The sequence below is a fragment of the Phyllostomus discolor genome, chromosome 4 (genome assembly GCF_004126475.2).
Source record: "Phyllostomus discolor isolate MPI-MPIP mPhyDis1 chromosome 4, mPhyDis1.pri.v3, whole genome shotgun sequence".
NCBI classification, from domain to species: Eukaryota; Metazoa; Chordata; class Mammalia; order Chiroptera; family Phyllostomidae; genus Phyllostomus; species Phyllostomus discolor.
Genome location: NC_040906.2, coordinates 203030953 through 203051328, shown reverse-complemented (window position 1 = coordinate 203051328; position 20376 = coordinate 203030953). Strand labels below are relative to the sequence as shown.

Genomic DNA, 20376 nt, shown 5'->3' with positions numbered 1-20376 from the left:
TGGGGGATTGCCTAGCAAGCGCTTTCCTAGACCTACTTTGCGCTGTGTGCACTGTCGGCACATGTGATGTCACAGTAAAAACACGCAAGAAAAACACTGCTGTTATTGCACCCAAGCATTACTATGACCACGTCATCCGCCACCACAGTATCTGATCAAATGTCATCACGAGCTAACGTTTCTTCCTGGGTTGCAACAAACAACAAAGTCACTAAAAAAACCCTTTCTTGCTACCCAATATTTTTTTTTCATTGTGAAAAATATATTGATTAAAAAATACATATGGAATAAAGCTATAATCCTGTTTGGTGTCCCGCCTCCCCCTCCCCCAATTACAGTCTCTATTCAATACCAATTCCTCATTAGTTTCAGACGCTGGGTTGCTTCCCCGTTGTCAAGGACATTTAACTCACACAGGGCACAGCATCACCCAACAGCCCTTCCGAAATGGGAAAGTTCCTGTTCAGGGGGTTGTCCAACCAACGAAAGACACACAGGAGATGCATACAATGTCTCCGGCACAGTGTTTAGAGACAGCATGGGAGGCATGTTCATGAAAATAAATTCAGATTTAGCGAACTGTAAAATCTGTACCTGCCATTGGAAGGAAACGGTCATCGTAACGACCCAGGTTGTTACGCATCCATTACCAGCCACCGAAACCACACTCCACACTACAGACAATCGCAGGAGAACACAGAGCAAACACACCGGCCCGCGGTGTCCATGGAGGGACGTGGGAGGAAAGCCCTAGATGGTGCCTTGCCGACAACATATGCATCTGAGTTAAAAGTTTAACTGTGTTTCCTCATCGTTGTTTCGTCCTTGACAATGCGTGTTCCACGCTTTCACATTTCACAAACACGCGTCAGTCGGAAGGGCCTGGGGAGGACGCTGTTGGAGGATCTTGGAGGGGTTTCTCCCGGTTAGTTCTTAGAGGTGAAGGTTAGCGTTGTGGAACTTCCAAAGAGGGTGCCTCCTACCCTTGAATGCTGGCAAGAGGGGGCGCCTTCTCCCAGCGGGGGGGACGATGCCACAGGGCTACGGTGCGGACTGAGGGAGATGTTCAACAAGCACCTTCGTCTCAGCCCTGGGTCCGGCCCGAGCAGCCCCAGTGCAGGGCAGCTCCTTTAGTCCTCTCCTCGCCACCCCACCCCGGGACACTGGCGCAGTACACAGTATGTGGCCAAGAGAGGCGCGTGGCCTTAGTGCGCTTTCCGTGAACTTCCGGAGGGTCTCCCAGACGCCCAGCGCCGTACGAGGAATGAACACGAAACAAGCAGGAACGGGGAGGGTGTGGGGTACGGGAATGACTTGCAGGAGGTCACGGTAGAGAGTTTAGAGCAACAAATGCATGCATCACACAATCACTACAACGTGCTGCAGCATCGTTAGCAGCAGTTCTCAAAGTGTGGTCCTCAGACCAGCAGCCTCGGTGACTCCTGGAACATGGCAGAAACGGAGGTGGTCAGGGTCCCGCTTCAGACCCACCGAGTCAGCACTCTGGGGGTGGGGGGGGCGGCCTAGCAACCTGTCGCAACACCCTCTCCAGGCGGTTCTGGCACACCCTGAGGTTTGGAAACCATGAATTATCCCACTATTACAGCACATTGTAGTACCTTGGTAAAGAAATGAAAGTGTTAACTGTACATTAAATGATAATAAAAAGTTAGATATGTAAAGGTTATCAGAAAATTTCGTTTGATTCCTACCAGTCACTTCAACACAAACGATGTGCAGATGAAGCTAATCCATCTTTCCGTTGGCGTTACTTTCTAGACAACGTGCTACTGAATTTGTAACATGTAAAATGACTAAACCTTGGGATTCTAATTAGGAGCAATCATCACTTGTATAACTCATATAGAAATAATTACAAACATTAGGGGTCAGGAGCCTTTAAATGTTAGCTACCAAGCCACCAACTTCCGCCTTCCAGGCGGGCGAGTGTGCGTGCTGGGAAGAGCACTGAAGGAAGGTGACCGCTTCCCGGGAGGGCGGGGCAGGCCTGGCTCCGGCAGGGGGCGTGGCCGGGCCCAGCACAGGGTGGGGGTTCGGCTGGCCTGAAAACCCCAGCCTCCACTTGTCCGGGCTAAAACCACTGCACCACCACCACCACCAAGGGCAGCAGGACTAGTGAAAGGTCGCAGGGTTGCCTATGTAAGACAGCCTGACTGTTCCAGAAAAAGACCTACAGGAAAGGTCTTTCTTCTGGCTCTGGCACTAAGGAGCCTCTGAGAACAAGGAAATCGTAAGGAAGAACCTTTAAGGTCCTTACGTTCTTCATTTGTAAACTGAGGCCACTGACCTCCAGGATCTTCCAAGATGGCTCCAGCTCCAAGACCCTGTAATTTTATAATGACGAGGTCTTAGACTGTGTGTTTAGAATTTTAATGTCAGGTGTCATGGAACACATAGCTGATCAACAGGTACACACACACACACACACACACACACACACACAGTAACACCGTGCTTCACTGGATCCACCACCCAAACGGAGCCACCAGCAGGCACCTCTGCAGAGCTGGCTCAGCATCAGACCAGCGCAGTCGGGTGCTCACTGTGCTTTACGGTGCTGTGCAGACACACACACTCTCCGGATCCTGAACTGTATTTTGGAACAATTTCACCCAGTCTGCAGGAAAACATCCCTCTTTTCTGTGTTTGTTGTTACACATAAATTCTTATTTATTTCGTTCGTCTGATGAGGAAACATAACATCCTTTAAAAGTTATTTATCATTACGGATATGAACAGGTAAGCAAATTCTACAAGCCTCACCTCGCTCCTGCGGCATTGGGGACTGGCTCAGGGCGGGGTGGGCGCTCGACTCGGCCTGGCTCCCGGGTGGCTGCGGAGGCATCTGACTGCCTGCAAAACACAGAGGGGGTGGGGTGAGGAACCCTTTGCATCAACGCTGTGACTGTGCAAAACCCAGACACAATTACACCTACTTAACCTTTATTCTCACAAAAGGAACGGCCCCCCACACAAAGACAGAGCTAAAAAATGCACGCTGTTGCACCCCTTTGTGTGTGCGTGTGTAAAACAACCAGGAGACGTGCATAAACACATTCAGCAAATGACCCCCAGAAAAGTTCAGTTTCACACTGGAGGAGTTCCCAAACTCACAGACAGATCAATTAGGAGCTGCAACCTCCCGACACAGGCCTCTTCGTTGCACTGAACAAAGCCCACGACCGAGGACTTGAACTCGCCCTCTGGAGTTTCAACTAGTCTCCACGTGGGCGGGCAGGCGTAGCGGCCCCCCCCCCCCCGTTTTCCTTGTTAAGATTTACTCAGCGTAGCAATGGTAACTGAGGTCTAAAAATCCTTTGCAATTAATCAGAGATTTAAAATAAACTCACAAGAAGATCTCCATGAAAAAGCACAGAACACAGGACTACAAAATACAGTGCAGATTATCCCTCAAGAAGCAACTGCTCTGCATCGCCCTTGATCTTGACTGCTGATACAGCGACAGCATCTCCTCAGCACCCACTTGGTTTCCATTTACTTCCTGTGCGCTCAGTTGGTCTTTTGGAGCTACAATGCGAGCTCCTTGAGAGAGGAATCATGCCTTTTACTCCTGTAATCCCTCATTAGCATAACAAATATTTAATACATCTTGGTTATTTAATGGCCCTTAATCTGAGCATATGAATTAAAGAAAGAGATACTTATTACTTTACTAATTAAAGACAGACAATTAGTCATTTGCAGGCCAGAGACGGGATTTTGAACTTTAAGAATCATCAGAGGGTCTCCACGATCTCAACTCACTTTCTGACTCAGAGGCTGAGGACGCATTTCTTTGACTAACGCTGCAGAATACAAAAGGCACTTGAACTTGGCCCAGTCCTCAAGGCACACGCTCTCCCGGCATGAAGACCATGCTGTTTCATATTCTGGCCTCCCCCTTTGCTAAAATAAATGGGAGAGAAGTCTCCACCTCTGTCTCCCCAGTGTGGAGCCCGTGACCATGCTAGATCGAGCTGGGAACTGTGCTGACACCCACCACAGCCCCTCCTCCCCCACAGCTCCGGGCGGCGCTGCAGAGGCCTACAGTCGGGTAGAGGGGGAAATTAATGCGCTGAGGTCACCACCATGTCATCCCGGTGAAGGTCATGATGCGGATGGAGCCCGGTGTCCACACTGACTGGCCCTTGTGGGTGTGTGTGCCCCGGCGGCTGGCAGGCCAGGCCGAGGGCCCCCCACACCAGGAAGAGCAGTGTCCCCAGAGTGAGCCTCCGAGACGGTCAGTCGTGACTGATTCTAATAACAGTTGTGTCTTCGCCAGCCGGAGAGGCGGGGAAATGATTTTCCACTTAGATAACAGCTAGAAATAGTTTTTAAAACATAACCCTCAACAATTTCTCAAATTGTTTTTGAAAGTCTAGGCTTCTTGCTTTTAGAAAAGAATGTAAAATTTATGAGCGCATTTCTGAGCGCCCCTGGGTCCAGCTGCCACGCTCGTCCTGCCAGGACGGCCGCCGAGGCCACCACCAGGAGGAAGTCCTGCCGAGGCCGAGCCCCCACGCAGGGGATGCAAGGCCCGGACCAGCAGCACAGACGTGAACCGTCCCCCCACCCTCAGGCCTACTCGAGGTAAACTGGCATTCGTGCCAACTACTTCAACGTCAAGGAACCAGCACCGCACTGAACACCGGCCATCAGCTTCGTTACAGACACCCAGAAACTGGCGAGTGTCGGCCCCGGCCACGTGCTTCCTGTGAAACACCCCAAGGCCCCGATCTGCAGCCCGTTCAGGAGTTTAAAGCTCTCTGCGGCCGAATCCTGACTTAAAGACGTCACCGGGGAAGCGGCTGCTCTACCACGGTAAGTGCTGACATTGTGACGCTCCTTTCTACGTGGCGGGCTGGATGCAGAGACTCCTCCCAGTGAAAACAGTGATCCCACATCAGGAGAGGACCCACCCCTGGCAACAGGCGCGCCCAAGGCACTGCTCACACGCACAGTAGTTCCACTAAAAATGAAAAGGGCTGTTAGGAACCCATCTCATGAATTCACAAAATCTCGCCCCATCCAGGCAGAGCTGCTGGTTGCTGGTGCAGTTCTGAGACAAACATCTCGTTCAAGCCACGAGAAAATTCGTTTATTAGATCCATCTTCTACAGAAACACTCAAGGACCTTTCACGGTGGTCAGATTTGCCCAAACCGTTTTAAACCCTACATTTGTTTTTACCCCCGTCTTCCCATCAACAGTTTCCCAGTTCCCGGGAAATAACTCCCCTCCCCGAAGGCGCGGGCGGCAGCCAGCCCAGGTAGATGGTGAACCAGAACGCCTGCCTCAGGAACACGGCACCCAACGTTCGTTTGTGCCCAACTTCCACGTACAGAGGGCACTCCAGAGCCCTCCGCACCAACCAAATTAAACAGACACCTCCAAATCCATGGACTTGTGTACGACATACGTTTGGCTAAGTGAAATCTCTCAGACATAATTAGGTAATTATTTTAAAAGGGAATGTTGCCACGCACAGGGAACAAACCAACACATTACGCACAGGCTTCAACCCTGACACCGGTTCAAAGAGAGCCCCTGTCCCCCCCCCCCCGTCTGTGTCCATAAATGGTGCTAATTAAGCACGATGGGGACGAGTTCCAGCCCCTGCTGCGAGCTGGAGGACGCTTCACCACTTGATGCTTACGCGTCTCCGATGACCATTTACCGCGCTTTGCTTGTGTGCTGCGCACCTTTTTTGCCCAAATTTTTGAGGGGGAAGTAAGGATGCGCATTACACATGGGTGGTGCTAACTGTGAATCTACATAAATGTTACGCCTAGGCATTAAAAGTGTAACTCTAGAAAGCAGTAACAATATCTGCATGCAAAATAGTAATTCCCTGGAATACAATACTCTGTTTTACATGCACATAAAAAATCGAATGAAAAAACTAAAGCAAAAGAAAGTCTGGGACGAAGCCGTGGGTGTGCAGTACACATGGGAGTGATCACACACAGCCAAATGCAGCACTCCGTGCTTCAGACTCTCCGCACAGGTTCACACTATGGCCCTATCAATAAAAACACTTTCTCCCCATTCTCCAGTGACCATGCATGTACAATAGTGTGTAGCATTCTGCACAAGCTAAAGATGAACCATCTGTAAGTCACCCGAATTTGTACTTTTGGCTGATTTTCACATTTTACTTTGATTTGTAACACAAGTCTATACTATGAGCTTTTACTTAAAAAAAAAAAAAACGTGTATTTCTTTATTTTTCCAATCCTCACCCAAGGACATGCTGACTGGCTTTACCGGGAGGAAGGGAGAGGGAAAGAAAAGACACGTACACACATACACGTACACACACACACACACACACACACACACAGAAACACCAAAGTGAGAGAGAGACGTTGATCAGTCCAGGACGGAACCACAGCCTAGGCATGCACCCCGACCAGGGACGGAACAGACAACCTTTTGATGTATGGGACGACGCCCCAACCAGCTGAGCCACCTGGCCAGGGTATAAAGCCCTTTTATTCTAATTAGTTGTAGACTGAGAGGAAAGGTAGAAAGCTAGGAGGCCCCAGCTCACTGCCCCTCGAGTTCTCACCGTGTGTAGCCACAACGTGGTCACCACGAGGAGTTTAGCCTGGCACACTGTTGTCGCCTAAATTAAAGATCTCGCTTGAATTCCACCCCTTTCCCACTTCATGTCTTCTTCCCATTCTAGGGTCTCACGCTGCACCTAGCTGTTATTTCTCCTTCGTCATCAACGACCCCCGTCTTTCCTTGCACTTTAGTGACCCTGCAGGCTGTCCCTCGGTCTGCTGTGTCCACAGCTAGAATGAGAGTACGCGGTTGGGGCGTGAGCCACAGACACACGGTGCCCTTCTCAGCCTCCGTCCGTTCTGGCTGGGGGTCCCGACACTGCCAGGGGCCACTTCTGCTGACGTTCCCATTGGGCGAAGCTGGTGCCCACCAAGCTCCTCCAATATAAAGCTACTGTCCTGCCCTTTGCGGCTGGCGAGGATCACAGGGGAGACGTCACAGGCCCGCTGTCACGTGGGAGGGCTGTTCTGTCGCTTCTGACGAACTGTTTGGCCAGGTCTTCCCACCGGTTTCCTGTCTGGGGCTTTAGTCCTTTTCCCTGAAACTTCAAGGAATTCTTTACAGGTTAGGAACGTTACCCCTTCTGTCTGTGGTATCAACTGTGAATGTGTTCTCCTGGTTCGTCACTTATCTTTAGATTCTGTTTGTGCTATATTCCTGGGATGGAATCTTTTTTAAAGAGCAGTCAAATCGATCAATATTTTTATTGCCTCTGTTTTTTGAGTCCTAGGTAGACAACTCTCTCTCTTTTTTTTTTGCAAAGGGTAGAGAAAAACTCACTCCAGTTTTCTTCAAGTACATGCATGGTCTCATCTTGAACTACTGGAGTTAATTTCTGTGTGTGGCACGAGATGGATTTAATTTGATCTTTGTGATGAAAACTTTTTAAGACCCACTTTTAAAGGATGATTTAACATCTTATAAGGCTAGCTTCCCAAACCCCATCCCACTTTTCCTTTTTCCGTGTTTTCTAGCATGCCTGCTCTTTCCACATGAATGTCTGTGTCAACTTGTCCCGCCCTGTAAAACAGCTCATGGATGTTGTCACTGGGGTGACTCTGGCGTGATAAATGAGCTCCGGGAGAATCGGTGACTGTCGGGTTCATCCTTCCAAGAACCGGAGATGCGTTTCCTTTGTTCAGGTCTTCCTTGGTTTCTTTCGGGGACGTAGAAGTTTTGCACATTTGATGTTAATGAAGTTCATTCCTAAACATTTAGTCTTTGTTGCCACTACACACAGGGTTTTCTCTACTGGTACGCCTTTGAGGCGTTTCCGCTCGTGCAGAGCAGGGCTGGGGCTCCTCGGGAGTCAGTGTCACGGCCGGCTGCCGCTGCTCTGAGTTCTTCCACGGGGGGGATTGGCTTACCACCGGTTCCGTGGGGTTTTCTGGGCTCACTCTTGCATCACCTACGAAAAGACTCAGTTTTATTTCTTCTATGACCCTTCTCATGCCTGCGAGTGGTCCTGCCCCACGGCACCAGCCCACATCTCTAGGGCGAGGCTGTGAAGTGGTGAAGACGGCCATCACTCCTGTCTTGTCTGTATCTCAGAGGAAGCGTTTCTAACAGTTTCTCGCCAGGTATGACACCGGCTGTAAACGGAAGCATGTGCGTTCCACTACGGGGAGACGGCCTCCCTGAACTGCTATTTCCTTCAGTGCTGCAATGACGACTGGGTGCTGAGTCTTATTAAAGGTGATGATGATATTTTCCCTCAAATCTATGTATACTGCATATACTATTAATGGAGTTTATATTGAACCAACTTTGCATTCCTAGAATAAATCCCACTTAGCCATCGTGCATTATTTTCTTAATGTACTACTGGGCTTTGTTTTCTAATATTTTCTTTAAATTTTTTATATAATGGAGATTTTGAGAAAAAATTTTCTGATTGAAAATAGCTTTTAGGAACTGGATCAAGATAATCAAACTAAACATCTTTAGTAACAAAACACTGGGATATTCGTACATAACAGAATTGTGTGTAAACAGACTAACGTGTATTTTTGGTAACGGGCACACATCCAGTAATATCTAACTGTACAGTGGATGAACTGAGACGTGAATACATTCTGGCTTGGCACACTTCACAGAACAAGACGGCGGGGCAGCGAGTCCTACCGAGTACAAGTCCACGTTCTTACAGGGGACACAGTCTGGACACCCCTGTAATTCTCACTTTACTTCTCTGCTTCCCGTTTGTCTTGTCTCACTACACGGTGAGCTCCACGGGTGCAGAGGCTGGCTGCACCGTTTCCTGCTACACCCCTGGGCCAGACGTACAGTAAACACTTAATATATATTTGCTGAATAATAAATGAGTGGCTGATTATTCTAGACACCAAGCCCAGACTAATAGCTAATTAAACCTTTATGAGTTATCAGTGATTGTGTAGTTTTCTCTTATCAGTTTAAGATCAGGAAGTGGCAAACTTTTTCTGTAAATCACCAGCGTACGTGTCTTAGGCTGTGCACGCCACATGTTCTCTGTAGCAACTACTCGACTCAGCTGTTGTAGCGCAAAAGCAGTCGCAGGCTGTGTGTAAACAAAGCAGCACGAATAAAACTTTATTTACAAAGGGTGGGGAGGGGGACTAGATTTGGCCCAAAGGTGGTAGTTTTTTTGCCATTCTCTATTCTAAATGGTAACATCAGTAAAGAAACATTCAGGGACACTTACTAAAAAGCCGATAAACACTGCATGGCATTTGTTAAGAACGACGACACATAAGCCTGCCACACTCCTCCGTGTCTAATAAAGGGGCCTGCACAAACACGACCAGCGAGAGAACGTGGTCTACACTCTGTTCGAATCAGACCCAGTGCAGGCGGCACTGGGTTCCCTCAGCACTTCACGCCGGCACAATTCTAAGGCTTAAATGGCAAATGCATTTAGCAGGTAAATCCTCAGTTCAGTAATTACTTGCAGCTTTAGCTTCCCCAACTTTCTGGACAGGCCGAAACAGACACATCAGAGCCGCAGGTCGGATGCAGCTGAGTGAGTCGCACTCTAGCGCTGCTGTGTCGGGGAATACAGACCAGCTGAACAGCGTTTCCACGTTAGTCCTTTACTGAGGCTGAACTTCTCCGGGTTAACTCCTCTCTAAATGACTGCAGCACATGACTACAGAAATTCAGAACAAAAATACCAACTCTGAACCGCGAGGGCCTCTGGCGCACAAAGCGCTCACCGCTTCTTAAGTAACACCGTGCTATTTCTATGTCATACTTACGGCAAAGAAATACCCAGAAATCCCATTTTTCAAAAGCTGTAGTGGCCAGAGAAAAAAAAGCATTTTTTCCTTTCACACTGTGGCAGCCAAAAACACAGCCGACTCGGCGAGCATTTAGTTATCCGAGATGGAGCAGCGATACCCCTCATCGGCACGGCCCATTGGAGTGTGGGTGACGGGCGCTGCCTGATTTTGGGGTCCCTTCCCGGAACCCGCTCTCCCCTCCCATGTTTCCACAGGGGCCAACTGGGGGCGAAAGTGGGCAAAGGGAGGGCAGCACCCGGATCGCACCGTTATCTGCTTTACAAGTTCTCGTAGAAGTTAGAGATGGTTTTACTTGAATGTAAAAAATGAAGTAAAAAACCACTCAGTACTTACCACGTATAAGGCAGGGGAAGAATATTTCTCCACTAGTAATTCAAGAGGACTGGCTTTTTAAAATTCCCATGAAATGATACGTTAAACCACAGCAACCTGGAAAATTCTGGTGGCCAATCTACTCAGTAAGGGTGTCCTTAGGGTTCTGGGCAACCGTTAGGTGTATAGTGACAAAGACATGGGTCTTATTCATAAGGTCCTTGAAACTAACAAGGGTAAAGACAGGCTCATTGTTTTCAGAAAAGTGGGGTCTGTGAGTTTGTGTGAATTGTTACCTGTGGTTGCTGTTGAATTTCAAGAAGAAATAAGGAGTACTTCTAATAACTGCTATGATCAAATTCTTCCCCTGTAATGCTGCTATAAAATCAGTATATATTACGTAGTTTTCAGCAGTTAGCAATTAAATTATTCTTGTACCCTTCGAGAATTCTTGGTGGTGTCACTAACTTTATTGAGGAGTTCAAAAAAACAAACACACACCACATTATAAAAATTACTGCTACCAATCACAAATTTATCACAACCAAGATCAACTTTCATCTTGCGCCTCCCTCTGATTATCATTTAATTCTGCTGCACCCAAAACTAAGACACTGGGCTGCTTTATCCTAATATATCCTCATCCTTTCTGCATGTTACAGGAATCAGCTGTCCCTCAAACCGTTAAAGCAGAATGCAGGTTTCGCCTGCCACACTTTGACTTCATAGGTCTTCTGGAGGGTCTGTTTCTTACATTCTGCCATGCCCACCAGGAAGAACACCGTAACTTCTTCCCTTGGGCTGCACTCATAGTGGAGGGGTCATCTCTGTAGTTTCTGAGACACGAAGTACTGGCTTTGGTAAGAGGTGGGACGGGACGGGACGGGTGGGTGGCCCGGTGGACGGTGTCTGTAGACATCCTTGGGCGTCTGATCTAAGATGGCACCCACCGCAGAGTGTGACCAGACAGGGCAGCTCTGCCACCCACACAGCGGGATTCACCAGTCGTTTTCTTCAGTGACACAGTGGTGTGGGAGAAAAGTGAGTTTTCAACAATCGATACATTCGCTGAATGTTCTGGTCTTGGGCTTTTACTCAGATGAGTTAGAAAGGAGACTTGAATATGCTCCCAAGCAGATAGTTAAAATACAGCATCTGCTCGGGTCCCAGGGTTATGGTTCGAGTTGGCAGTTTATCTCAAGCGCTGTGGACGTGGACTATAGTACTTCCTGTTGTTTGGAGCGTTCCAAACAGGATGTCACTCTTACCAGGAGGCGCTTGTATGGGGTGGGGCGGGGGGTGGGGTGGGCGGTGGGAGAGGCAGCTGTGAACGGGCTGTCAACACGGTTCTATACTGTGAACCAACCCTACCTCAGGTTACGCAGCACAAAACGGAGAGCAATGCCTGCCCTCCTGCACCTGCCAGTGGGGACACACAGCCACGGCCACCTGGTCCCCTGACCCTGCAGATGACATCTGAGACTTTGAAGGCAGACCCTTCCATGGCCTACAGCTCCGACATCCATTAAAAAAAGCGTTAGCTTTCCCGAAATCCTACCCACGAAGACACCATCAGTAGGTAAATCAGCGCTGCAGAGGCGTATCTGGCTCGTGTACTCTGCACCACGCTGGGAAGGAAGAGGCTCCCGGGGTGCCCTGAGTGTGACGGAACCCACACAGGAGGTGCGTACCTTCGTTCTAAACAAACAAACAAACAGTCCAACACCCGCTGGATACACCTTCTCAACTAGTCCCCCAATGCAGTCCGAGCATCTTGAGCCTGATGTCGAGTCCGAGACAGAGCAGCTGCGAGGCCCACCCACGGACGAAGAGGAAACAAGAGTGACTGCGCTACGTTCTGTGTGCGAGTCCTGCCTTCGCAGGGGCCGTGCTGCAAATACTTCCCGTTTTTGGGGGGTTTGTTTTTATTACAAAGACCAACTTGTTGTAATACATCGTTATTTCTTTTAGCCCACTGGATTCAAGCCGATTTTCCCAACTGCCCTCTTGTATTGATTAAATACGCTGAAGTCCCCTGACGGGCTTCACATGGGAGCCAGTCTGACAGTCACGGCCTGAAACCTGTGGGAGGCCTCCCGGGCAGACACCTCCCCGCAGGGAACTCGAGGCTCACCAAGGCGCACTGCGGTCAGGGTGGGGAACACTCGGGACCAAGACTGTTAGACTTTGCCACGTGGGTTACGACAAGTTTTGATTCACGATAAACGAGGGTCCAGAATCATTGACTTATGGGCTGTCTCAGCTTTAATTACAGTGCTCTTCGTGCAGGCTGTTCTCGGGTGACCTGGGGGCGGGGGAGGGTGGTGGGAAAGGTGCAGTCTTGGATTCTGACTTTCTGTCCTGCCCTGCAATGTGCCTTAACCTGGCTGGCCACTCTCCTCCCAGGGCCATTCACTTTAGATGTTTGTTTGTTTGTTTGTTTTTGCATCTTCGCCTGAGAGAGGGAGAGAGAGAAGCATCAATGAGCTGCCTCCTGTATGCACCTGGACCGGGGACTGAACCCACAACCCAGGCACGTGTCCTCACTAGGAATCGAACCGGCGACCTCTCAGTTATGGGACAACGCTCCGACCAGCTGAGCCACACTGGCCAGGGCTCAATGTTCTTTACTGCTACGGTAGCTCTGCCAAAGTGAATAGAAACAGTTCTTTCATGAAAAAATGACCCCTAAATAAAAGATAAAACTTTAGGGGACTTTAGTTAACTTCAAGTGTGAAAGCATGAACAGGGAACTAGTGATTTGAGCAAAAACGTGATTTGCTTGAAAGCAGGAGTCACTTCACCTTTGGGAACCCCAGGCTCCGAGGAGATCCCCCCCATCGATGCTGGAGATGCAAGAAACGCACCAACTACTAGACTGAGAATCTGCTCTGTTCGGCCTTCTTCTACTAAACACGCACCGTTTCCAGCAGCTTTAAAGCTCAGATGTACAGTCCGGAGGTCCTTGAGGTGCAGAAGAACCCCCCCGGGGCGGGGAAGCACGCGTGTGTTCGGGTGTAACACAGCTCACCTGCCCCCACCAGGAAGTCTCGCCCCACAGCACTGCCATCTGCGAGGGAGTGGCCGGTTCCGAACGTCACTCATGCAGAACCCCGGCCACAGGCCGCAGCAGAGCCACCGGCTCCGGGGGAGGGGAGAGGCGGCGAGGGCAGACCACATGGAGCAGGCAGTTTATATTTCTCTCACTGGGGCAAATTAATAAAAACAAAACCTAATGTTACCCCACTCTAACCTATTCTTATTCCTCCCCAATATTTTTCCTCTTTCTAAGATTCCTTTTCTTTTTTTGTTTAAGAAGCTTCATATTTGGCTGCCTTCTGAAGAAACGGGTGCAGCGACAGATGAAAGGCTCGTGCGCGCCGTGTAATTCAGAACATGGGGGGAACCGACTGCCGTGCACTTAAGATTCTAACAACCTTGCAATTTCGCAGAGTCGTTTCCCCTTCCCGTTCTTTTGAAGAAGCCGCTTTTATTCTGCTAATCACTAACCACAGTTGCAGCAGCGTGGATGCGATTAGCGGGTCTCACGGCACAAAGGGGAGAGGGGGAAAAGCGGCCGGCAGGGCTGCCAATCCGTCCACCTGGGCCCCCGGGGGGACGCCCAGAGGCGGCGCCCGGCTGCTCCCAGTTCCGCGCTGGATCGCTGCTCCGCGCGCGGCCTGGTGGAGACAGGCTTCTCAGGGCCAAGGCCCTTCTTTTCCTTCAGTACAAGTTTCACTTGCCTCCATGCTCTCCTGCCACGGAGAATTCTCGTTCTGGGTCCCAGCGTGTCCTGGCAACTCCCGACTGTCAACGTGAGCAGCTGTGAAAAGTGCCTCTCACGGACGCTCACGCGCGTGGTGTCACTTCCCACCTATGTACAATGCGCACGCCCAGAGAAGTGCGTGTGTGCCTGCGGGGACAAGGGGCCACGCTTCCTCCCCAGCCCGGAACGTGGTGCCCGTGGCCAGTCCACGGGCGTTTTCATGCTGCTTCTGGATGTGAGATAAGGTAGGAAGAGGTACACAATTTGGGAATTAAATACTGGAATTTGAGGAAAATAAGCACAGTACATATAAATCTGGGACCAACAGATAAAATACTGGCATTACAGGCAACACGGTTTCTATGCATTTTCTGTTTGGATATGGAATTGTCAGTTTATGTGCTAAAATAATACAGTGTTTTTTAAAGACTTTTAGAATTCATTCGTTTGCCATTATGCTAAATATTGAGAGCTTATTTTTGTGATAAAACTTTAGGCTTCCAAATCCTTGGTATGAAAGAACTTTTCAGAGACAGAAAGCTACAGCACTGAATTATGCTGAAAAACTTAAAACAGAAATCAAAGGCTTCTTCTAACTGAAATCTCTCTGTTCTTAGAGGTACAGCCAACACTTCTCATGACTTTACTATTTTTAATTTAAAGGGACTAGGGCAGCCCAGGCGGGAGGCAGGAGGGGTGCTCTCAGGGGTGTGCCCCTTAGCACAGGACAGCCAGGGACAGGGAGCTGTGGCGGGGGGGGGGGGGGGGGGGGGGGGCTGCTCTGAGAGTGCAGGGCTCAGGCAGTGGCCCCCCAAGAAGAAAAGACACTCTGTAGCCTCGTGTCTTCTTGATCAGTCCTGCTATTTCAGATTTTAAGTAAATGCTCAGCAAGTACGCTTGTGAAATACCTTTTTCATGAACAGCTGCTTTTACCTTCTTCTACCTACTGGTCACTTGGTCACTTTCCAGTATCGGGAACATGTCCCCCATGGGTTGCTGGAGCCCAGTCCCAGCCCCACCCAGTGCTCCTCCGCCCCGTGCCTCCCTGGCCGAAGCTGACGCCGCCCCTCGGAGAATGGGAGTGTTATCCAGGCAGGGACCACACTCTCTCCACAGCCAGTTTGTTCTGAACAGACCACTTCCTTTGGAGACAGGGTTAGTGACCGAACTCTGCACATCCATGTTTTATACACAGGACATAGTAGACCCATGGCACGCAATCACCACACCCATGTATATGCGCACCCTTATTTTCCCCTAAAAATTTTTGGGCAAAAAATGTGCATTATACACGGCAAAATACGGCATTAATAACAGACGTGTATTAAAAATAATGAGGTAATGAAAATACTGGATACTAAACAATCCCAGAATTTCACGACGACACTTAATGCGCACAACCTATGTGCGATGGATCAGAACCAGGCGGGGGCTACACCCGAAAAGGTACCTGGTTCCGACTGACAAAGATCGGAAGCGCTGTTTCGGGCTCTATTTTTGAGGAAGGGGAAAGGAAGTAAGACAATCTCTCACAGCGAAACCCCCTCCCAGGGAAGGGAAATGGAACAATCCCACAAATGATGAAACGCAAGGGCACAAAGATGGCCCCCAGCCCGTAGGGGGAAAGGTCAGGTAAGTCATCGACTTCAGGGCTTTCTTTTCTCGAACTCTGGTTTATTCAGGGAGAGCTATGCGCTCTGTAATTTGGCTGACATTAACTGAGCGCCCCTGATGTGCCAGGCATTGTCCTCGGCACCAGGGATGAAAAGGAAGCCGTGTCCGCTGCCCTCCGGAGGCCCCTGGGCTAGGTGGCGGCCCACAGAGGGGGGCGGGGGGGGGGGACCGCCGGACTGCCTGGGGCAGGGAGGGATCGGTGCGGCTTTGCAACAGGAAAGACCCTGGAGTTTGGTCTTGAAAGAACAAGTGGGAGTTTGCCAAGCCGGCCAGGGGTGGGGCGGATATTCCAAGCAAAAGGACTCGGCTGCGGGAGCGGAGTTCCGACCCACGGGGTGGCCAGCAGTGTTGACAACGGGACACTGGACCCGTCAGCTGCCGTGGTCCACTTCCAATGCTAAGCGACGACACGACAGAACACCGCACACTGCTGAGGTTCAGCTCTCCCAAAGCGCTGGTGCCCCTTTTCGAGCAGAACTTAAGTACGACTCTTAGATTTTGTGTGACGTGAACTGAAAGGAACAACTGCGAAAACAGGGGATTCTCTTTCTAATACAGTTAGGCCTCAGACTGTCCCAGTTATTTTATCACAGGAGGTCTTCCCTGTGACATGGCGGTTTCCACCGAACCACAACCTTGTTATATAGAAAGTGCAGAAAAAACGGTCACACGTGCGGCCCCGAAAAAGAGCGACTGATCCCTAAACTCTCCCACGAGCTTTACACGCACGGGTGGTTATAACCGGGGAATACGGGCTTCCGTTCAGAACACGCCCGTGGAGCACTCGGAGGGAGGTGGTTCTGTGCGTGGCGGTCTCTTCCACGGCTGGACGGCTTCCTTGGCCGGCCCCCAGAACACCTCACTCCCCCTGGTTTCCGCCTGCCCCCTGGCTGCTCCTGGTCCTGCTGGCGATCTCCAGCAGGAGTGATTCAGGGCCTTTGGACTTGCTCTTCGCCCTGCCTGGATCCCTCTCTCCCGGACAGTCACACCACTTGCTTTTGCCCTTCCTGCACTGGGACTGCAGTTCAAATGCCAACTTCTAAGAGCATCTTTCCTCCTCGCTGCTATCTAAAGCAGCAACCTGATCCCCCTCTACCAACACCTGACAATAAATTAGGTACTTATTTGCTTAGTTCCTGTCCTTCCCACGAGAATTTAAGCTTCATGAGGGTGGGGCCCTTTGTCACTTATGTTTACTGCACTTTCCCCAGTCCCTAAAAACATGCATGCAGCGTAAGGGATCAATACTTCGCCCAACTCATGAGAGAAAGGGAACAGTACATTAAGAAAAAACCAAAACCAGCAATTGGGTTAGCTGGCCTTCCTCAGGACACCACCTGGTTCATCCAACAGCCAAGGTACTACGACAGGCTGCTTCTGGAAAACCCACCCGGCGCATCGACGCCCGCGGGCTCCCTGGCAAGGTCACCCTCTCGGCGTCCGGCTGTGTGCATTTAATGCAGTTTGCAAGTACAAACTCCCGTGTCACTTTCTGTTTGGAAGGGAGGGTGTCACCACGAACAGTCCCCGGTTATATCATTTATAAACATGCAGATGTGGATTATTAAAGATTAATGCATTGTAGGATCGGTGCCGGCATTCCGTTTGTCCCACGCCGAAACCAATTCTGTTCTTCATTAGTCAGTGACAACCCATATCACCCTGCTACGGGAGAGAAATCAAAGGTGCAAGTGTGTGAATTGAGAGTAAGTGATGAAACTGATTAGTAAGAGACTTAACGGCTATAATCAATCAACACATCATCATAATCCTGGTTCGGGGTTATCAGAAGACGGGGCAGTAACACAACACTCCCTGTTAAATGGTGTTGCTCCTCGCACGACCGCTGCTTACTCCCTTTAGAAGCCACAGTAACACAGGTCGGGAGTTTCTGACATCAACGCTAGGAACGTCTTGACTAGAAGTACCGTTTATTTCACTGCCATTCCCCAAATGATTTTTTTTTGGAAATGTTTGCTTCTATGCTGAAATTTGTTCCAGCAAGCTTTCGTACCTCTCCAGCCCGATTCCTCCCTCTGACAGTGAAGACAGGAAACGGCGCGGGTCAGGGCCAACACCACTTGGAGTGGCGGCACACGCCTGAGCCGAGAGCCAGGCCTTCAGCGCACGAGTTCAGGGCGCTGACAGTCCACTTGGCCTAAGCAATGGAAGCGCAGGGCGAGCAGGCCCTGTGGAGTGCTGCTCCCGCGGACAGAAGGGAGGCAGCGGGGAAGCGGGCATGGGCCGCAGGGCCACCGCAGAAAGGCGTTAGCCTTGCCGCTCGCCATACGGAGCAAGAACATGGCACAGAGCACTGCCCCGGTGACACAGACTTGCCCACGTTGTCACGTGCAGAAGCCCAAAGAAAGGGGATGGAAATGCGAGGGGAGTGTAAACGGAACCGTGTAACTTAATTTTTTTTAAAAGATTTTATTTATTTTTAGAGAGGGAAGGGAGGGAGACAGAGAGAGAGAAACATCAATGTGCTGGGGGTTATGGCCTGCAACCCAGGCATGTGCCCTGGCTGGGACTCGAACCTGCGACAGTAACTTAATTTTAACTAAGATGGGGAGCAAAACTCACTGGCAATGTGCATCTTGAGAAAATCCTAATCTTATTTCTGAATGTGGGGGAAGGAGTAGCATAAAAGGCTTAACTAATCTGAGTTTTGTTGAAATGGAAGAAGTGCACAGATTTCTGCTTTTGGAAAAAAAAAGGAGAAATGCTCATTTCCCAATGACCGGAACCCCTGACCTGGGTCGGGGGGCCTGTTAAAGGAGGAGGAACTCAGACTCCTGGGGCAGGAGCTGCAAACGCAAGGCCCTGCTGGCAGCTCAGCAGTGCGGCCCTGCCCTTTAAAAGAGCAGGAGTACGTGCACGGCCAAGGTACTGAGCTTCTACAGCCCGGATCCTGGCCTGAACTCTAGGGGCGGGGGGTGCTAACACCCCCACAGCTGAACCATGCAGCGCTGCAGTCGTTTGTCTCTGTAAGACAAAACATACTCGCGTGTTCTTCAAGTGTTGCTCAGCGCCGTTTGGGAAGGATCAGCAATTACTGTTTTCTATAACATACGAAATATTGTACTTTGTAAGGGAAGAAAAACACTGGCTGAAGTTCTCTGGTTTGCAGCGCTGCTGAACTGATGTCTTCTGGGCTGCCACCGATGAAAAACATGGGTGTACCAATGGCACTTCGTGTTTAGGCGCTTTCCCCCCCTGCTCAGCTCGCCAATAAGCAGCAGGCACCGTCCTCAGGACAAGCTGTTGCAGGATCTCTGCTTCACAAGAAGCCAAACGAGAACACTTGATGGATGTTTTAAAACAAGATTACCAGGTAGGGCGGATGCAGACTTTCAAATAAAAAATTTGTCATTACATGCAATGCCACTGTAAGAGTCTACTGATGTTACCACGGCAGGAAACTGGGGTGCAAACCGCTTACATATAGAAATAAACTTGTAATTTTGCCCAGAATCCCATGAAGCAATAACGAATGAAAAAGTGGAAAATTTCCTTATGTAAGGTGGGTTAGGCGTGACCCCTAAGAGGTCCACCTATCCGGGGGGACAGAGGGGAAACGGAGAGGAACCCCGGTCTGCACCCGCTGGTGTTCGTTTCACAGGCACTAATCCTGACAAATTGGACCGGGAACCACCATTTCCTCCCTCTCCGATCCTTCCTGCTTGCTCCAACCTATGACTAACTCCTGACTGCCATCCATTTTTCTCGTTCCCATTATAGCATCCTTCCAGAATCTGCTTGTCTGAATGTCAAATGAAGCATGAAAATTAGTTTTCTAACCAAAATGTCTTGTTTGCAGGCACGGCCATCGGCTCCTGCGGAAGACGACTCGGCCCTCACCTGCTAGGGAGACGGCAGAGCCGGGGAGCACCTACTATTTCACCTGTCAGGTGCCGCCGTTTTTGGAATTCACTCTCGGTGTCTGAGACCCCCCCCGAGGGCGCGGGTTTGCTGCGGAGGGTCAGTGAGCTGGAGGCCTGGCTCGCCAGCCGTCTGGGATGGGGCGTGAGAACGCTTCCGACAGCCTGGCTCTGGACTCCCCGTGGCTCCAGGAGAACGGAAGGACGATCTCTGGCAAAGCCGTTTCTATGGGCTCCCAAAACCTGTCACCCTTTTTCAAAGGGCAGCCACTTAGGTTACTGTCCAGGATGAGTCTGAGTAAGCAAGGGGCCCCGTGCTGTGGGCCCAGAAGCAGGTCTGCCCAGAGGCAGGTGTGTGGCCCGTGGGGCAAGGGGCGGGGGTGGGGGAGAGCATGCCCCAGCGGACCGGACCGGACCTGGAGGGGAAGGAGGGGAAGGAGGGCTCCTGGAGGAACCAGGAAAAGATCAGCCCAATGAGGGCGGCTCTCGAAATATTCCCGAAAGACTCCTCTCCCCTTTCCCTCTTAGCTCTTAAACCGCCCTGACCCTCGGCCAGTCTGGGGAGGGGGAGGCCGGGAGGGGAGATGCCTCACACAACAGCACCCACAAGACTTAAAAAGAGGGAGCTTCACTTTCGTTTCTGATGAGACTTCATTTCTGTCTGTGACGGCCAGGAAGGTGCAGTCACTGGTGAGTCTTCTCACGGTGCTTCTCCCAGCGCCGTGCAGGGGAGAGCACTGCCAGGAGACAGGTGTGTCCGTCGTGACACCAACGTGTCATGTGGTCCTGACCCACTGCCGTCACCAGTCCCTCTGCTCTCGGGGGACAGGGATGCCCCGGCCTGGAGCTGGACCTGCACCAAGGCCAAATGC

The 20376-nt window shown here is 50.5% G+C and overlaps 1 protein-coding gene across 1 annotated transcript in view; it reads right to left on the bottom strand.

Moving 5' to 3' along the window:
• The window catches only part of ARID1B (AT-rich interaction domain 1B), a 395196-nt gene that overhangs the window by 86752 nt on the left and 288068 nt on the right, over nt 1–20376 (bottom strand). Inside the window, 1 exon segment of the mRNA XM_028508460.2 lies at nt 2785–2874. Coding sequence (XP_028364261.2) covers nt 2785–2874 — 90 coding nt within the window.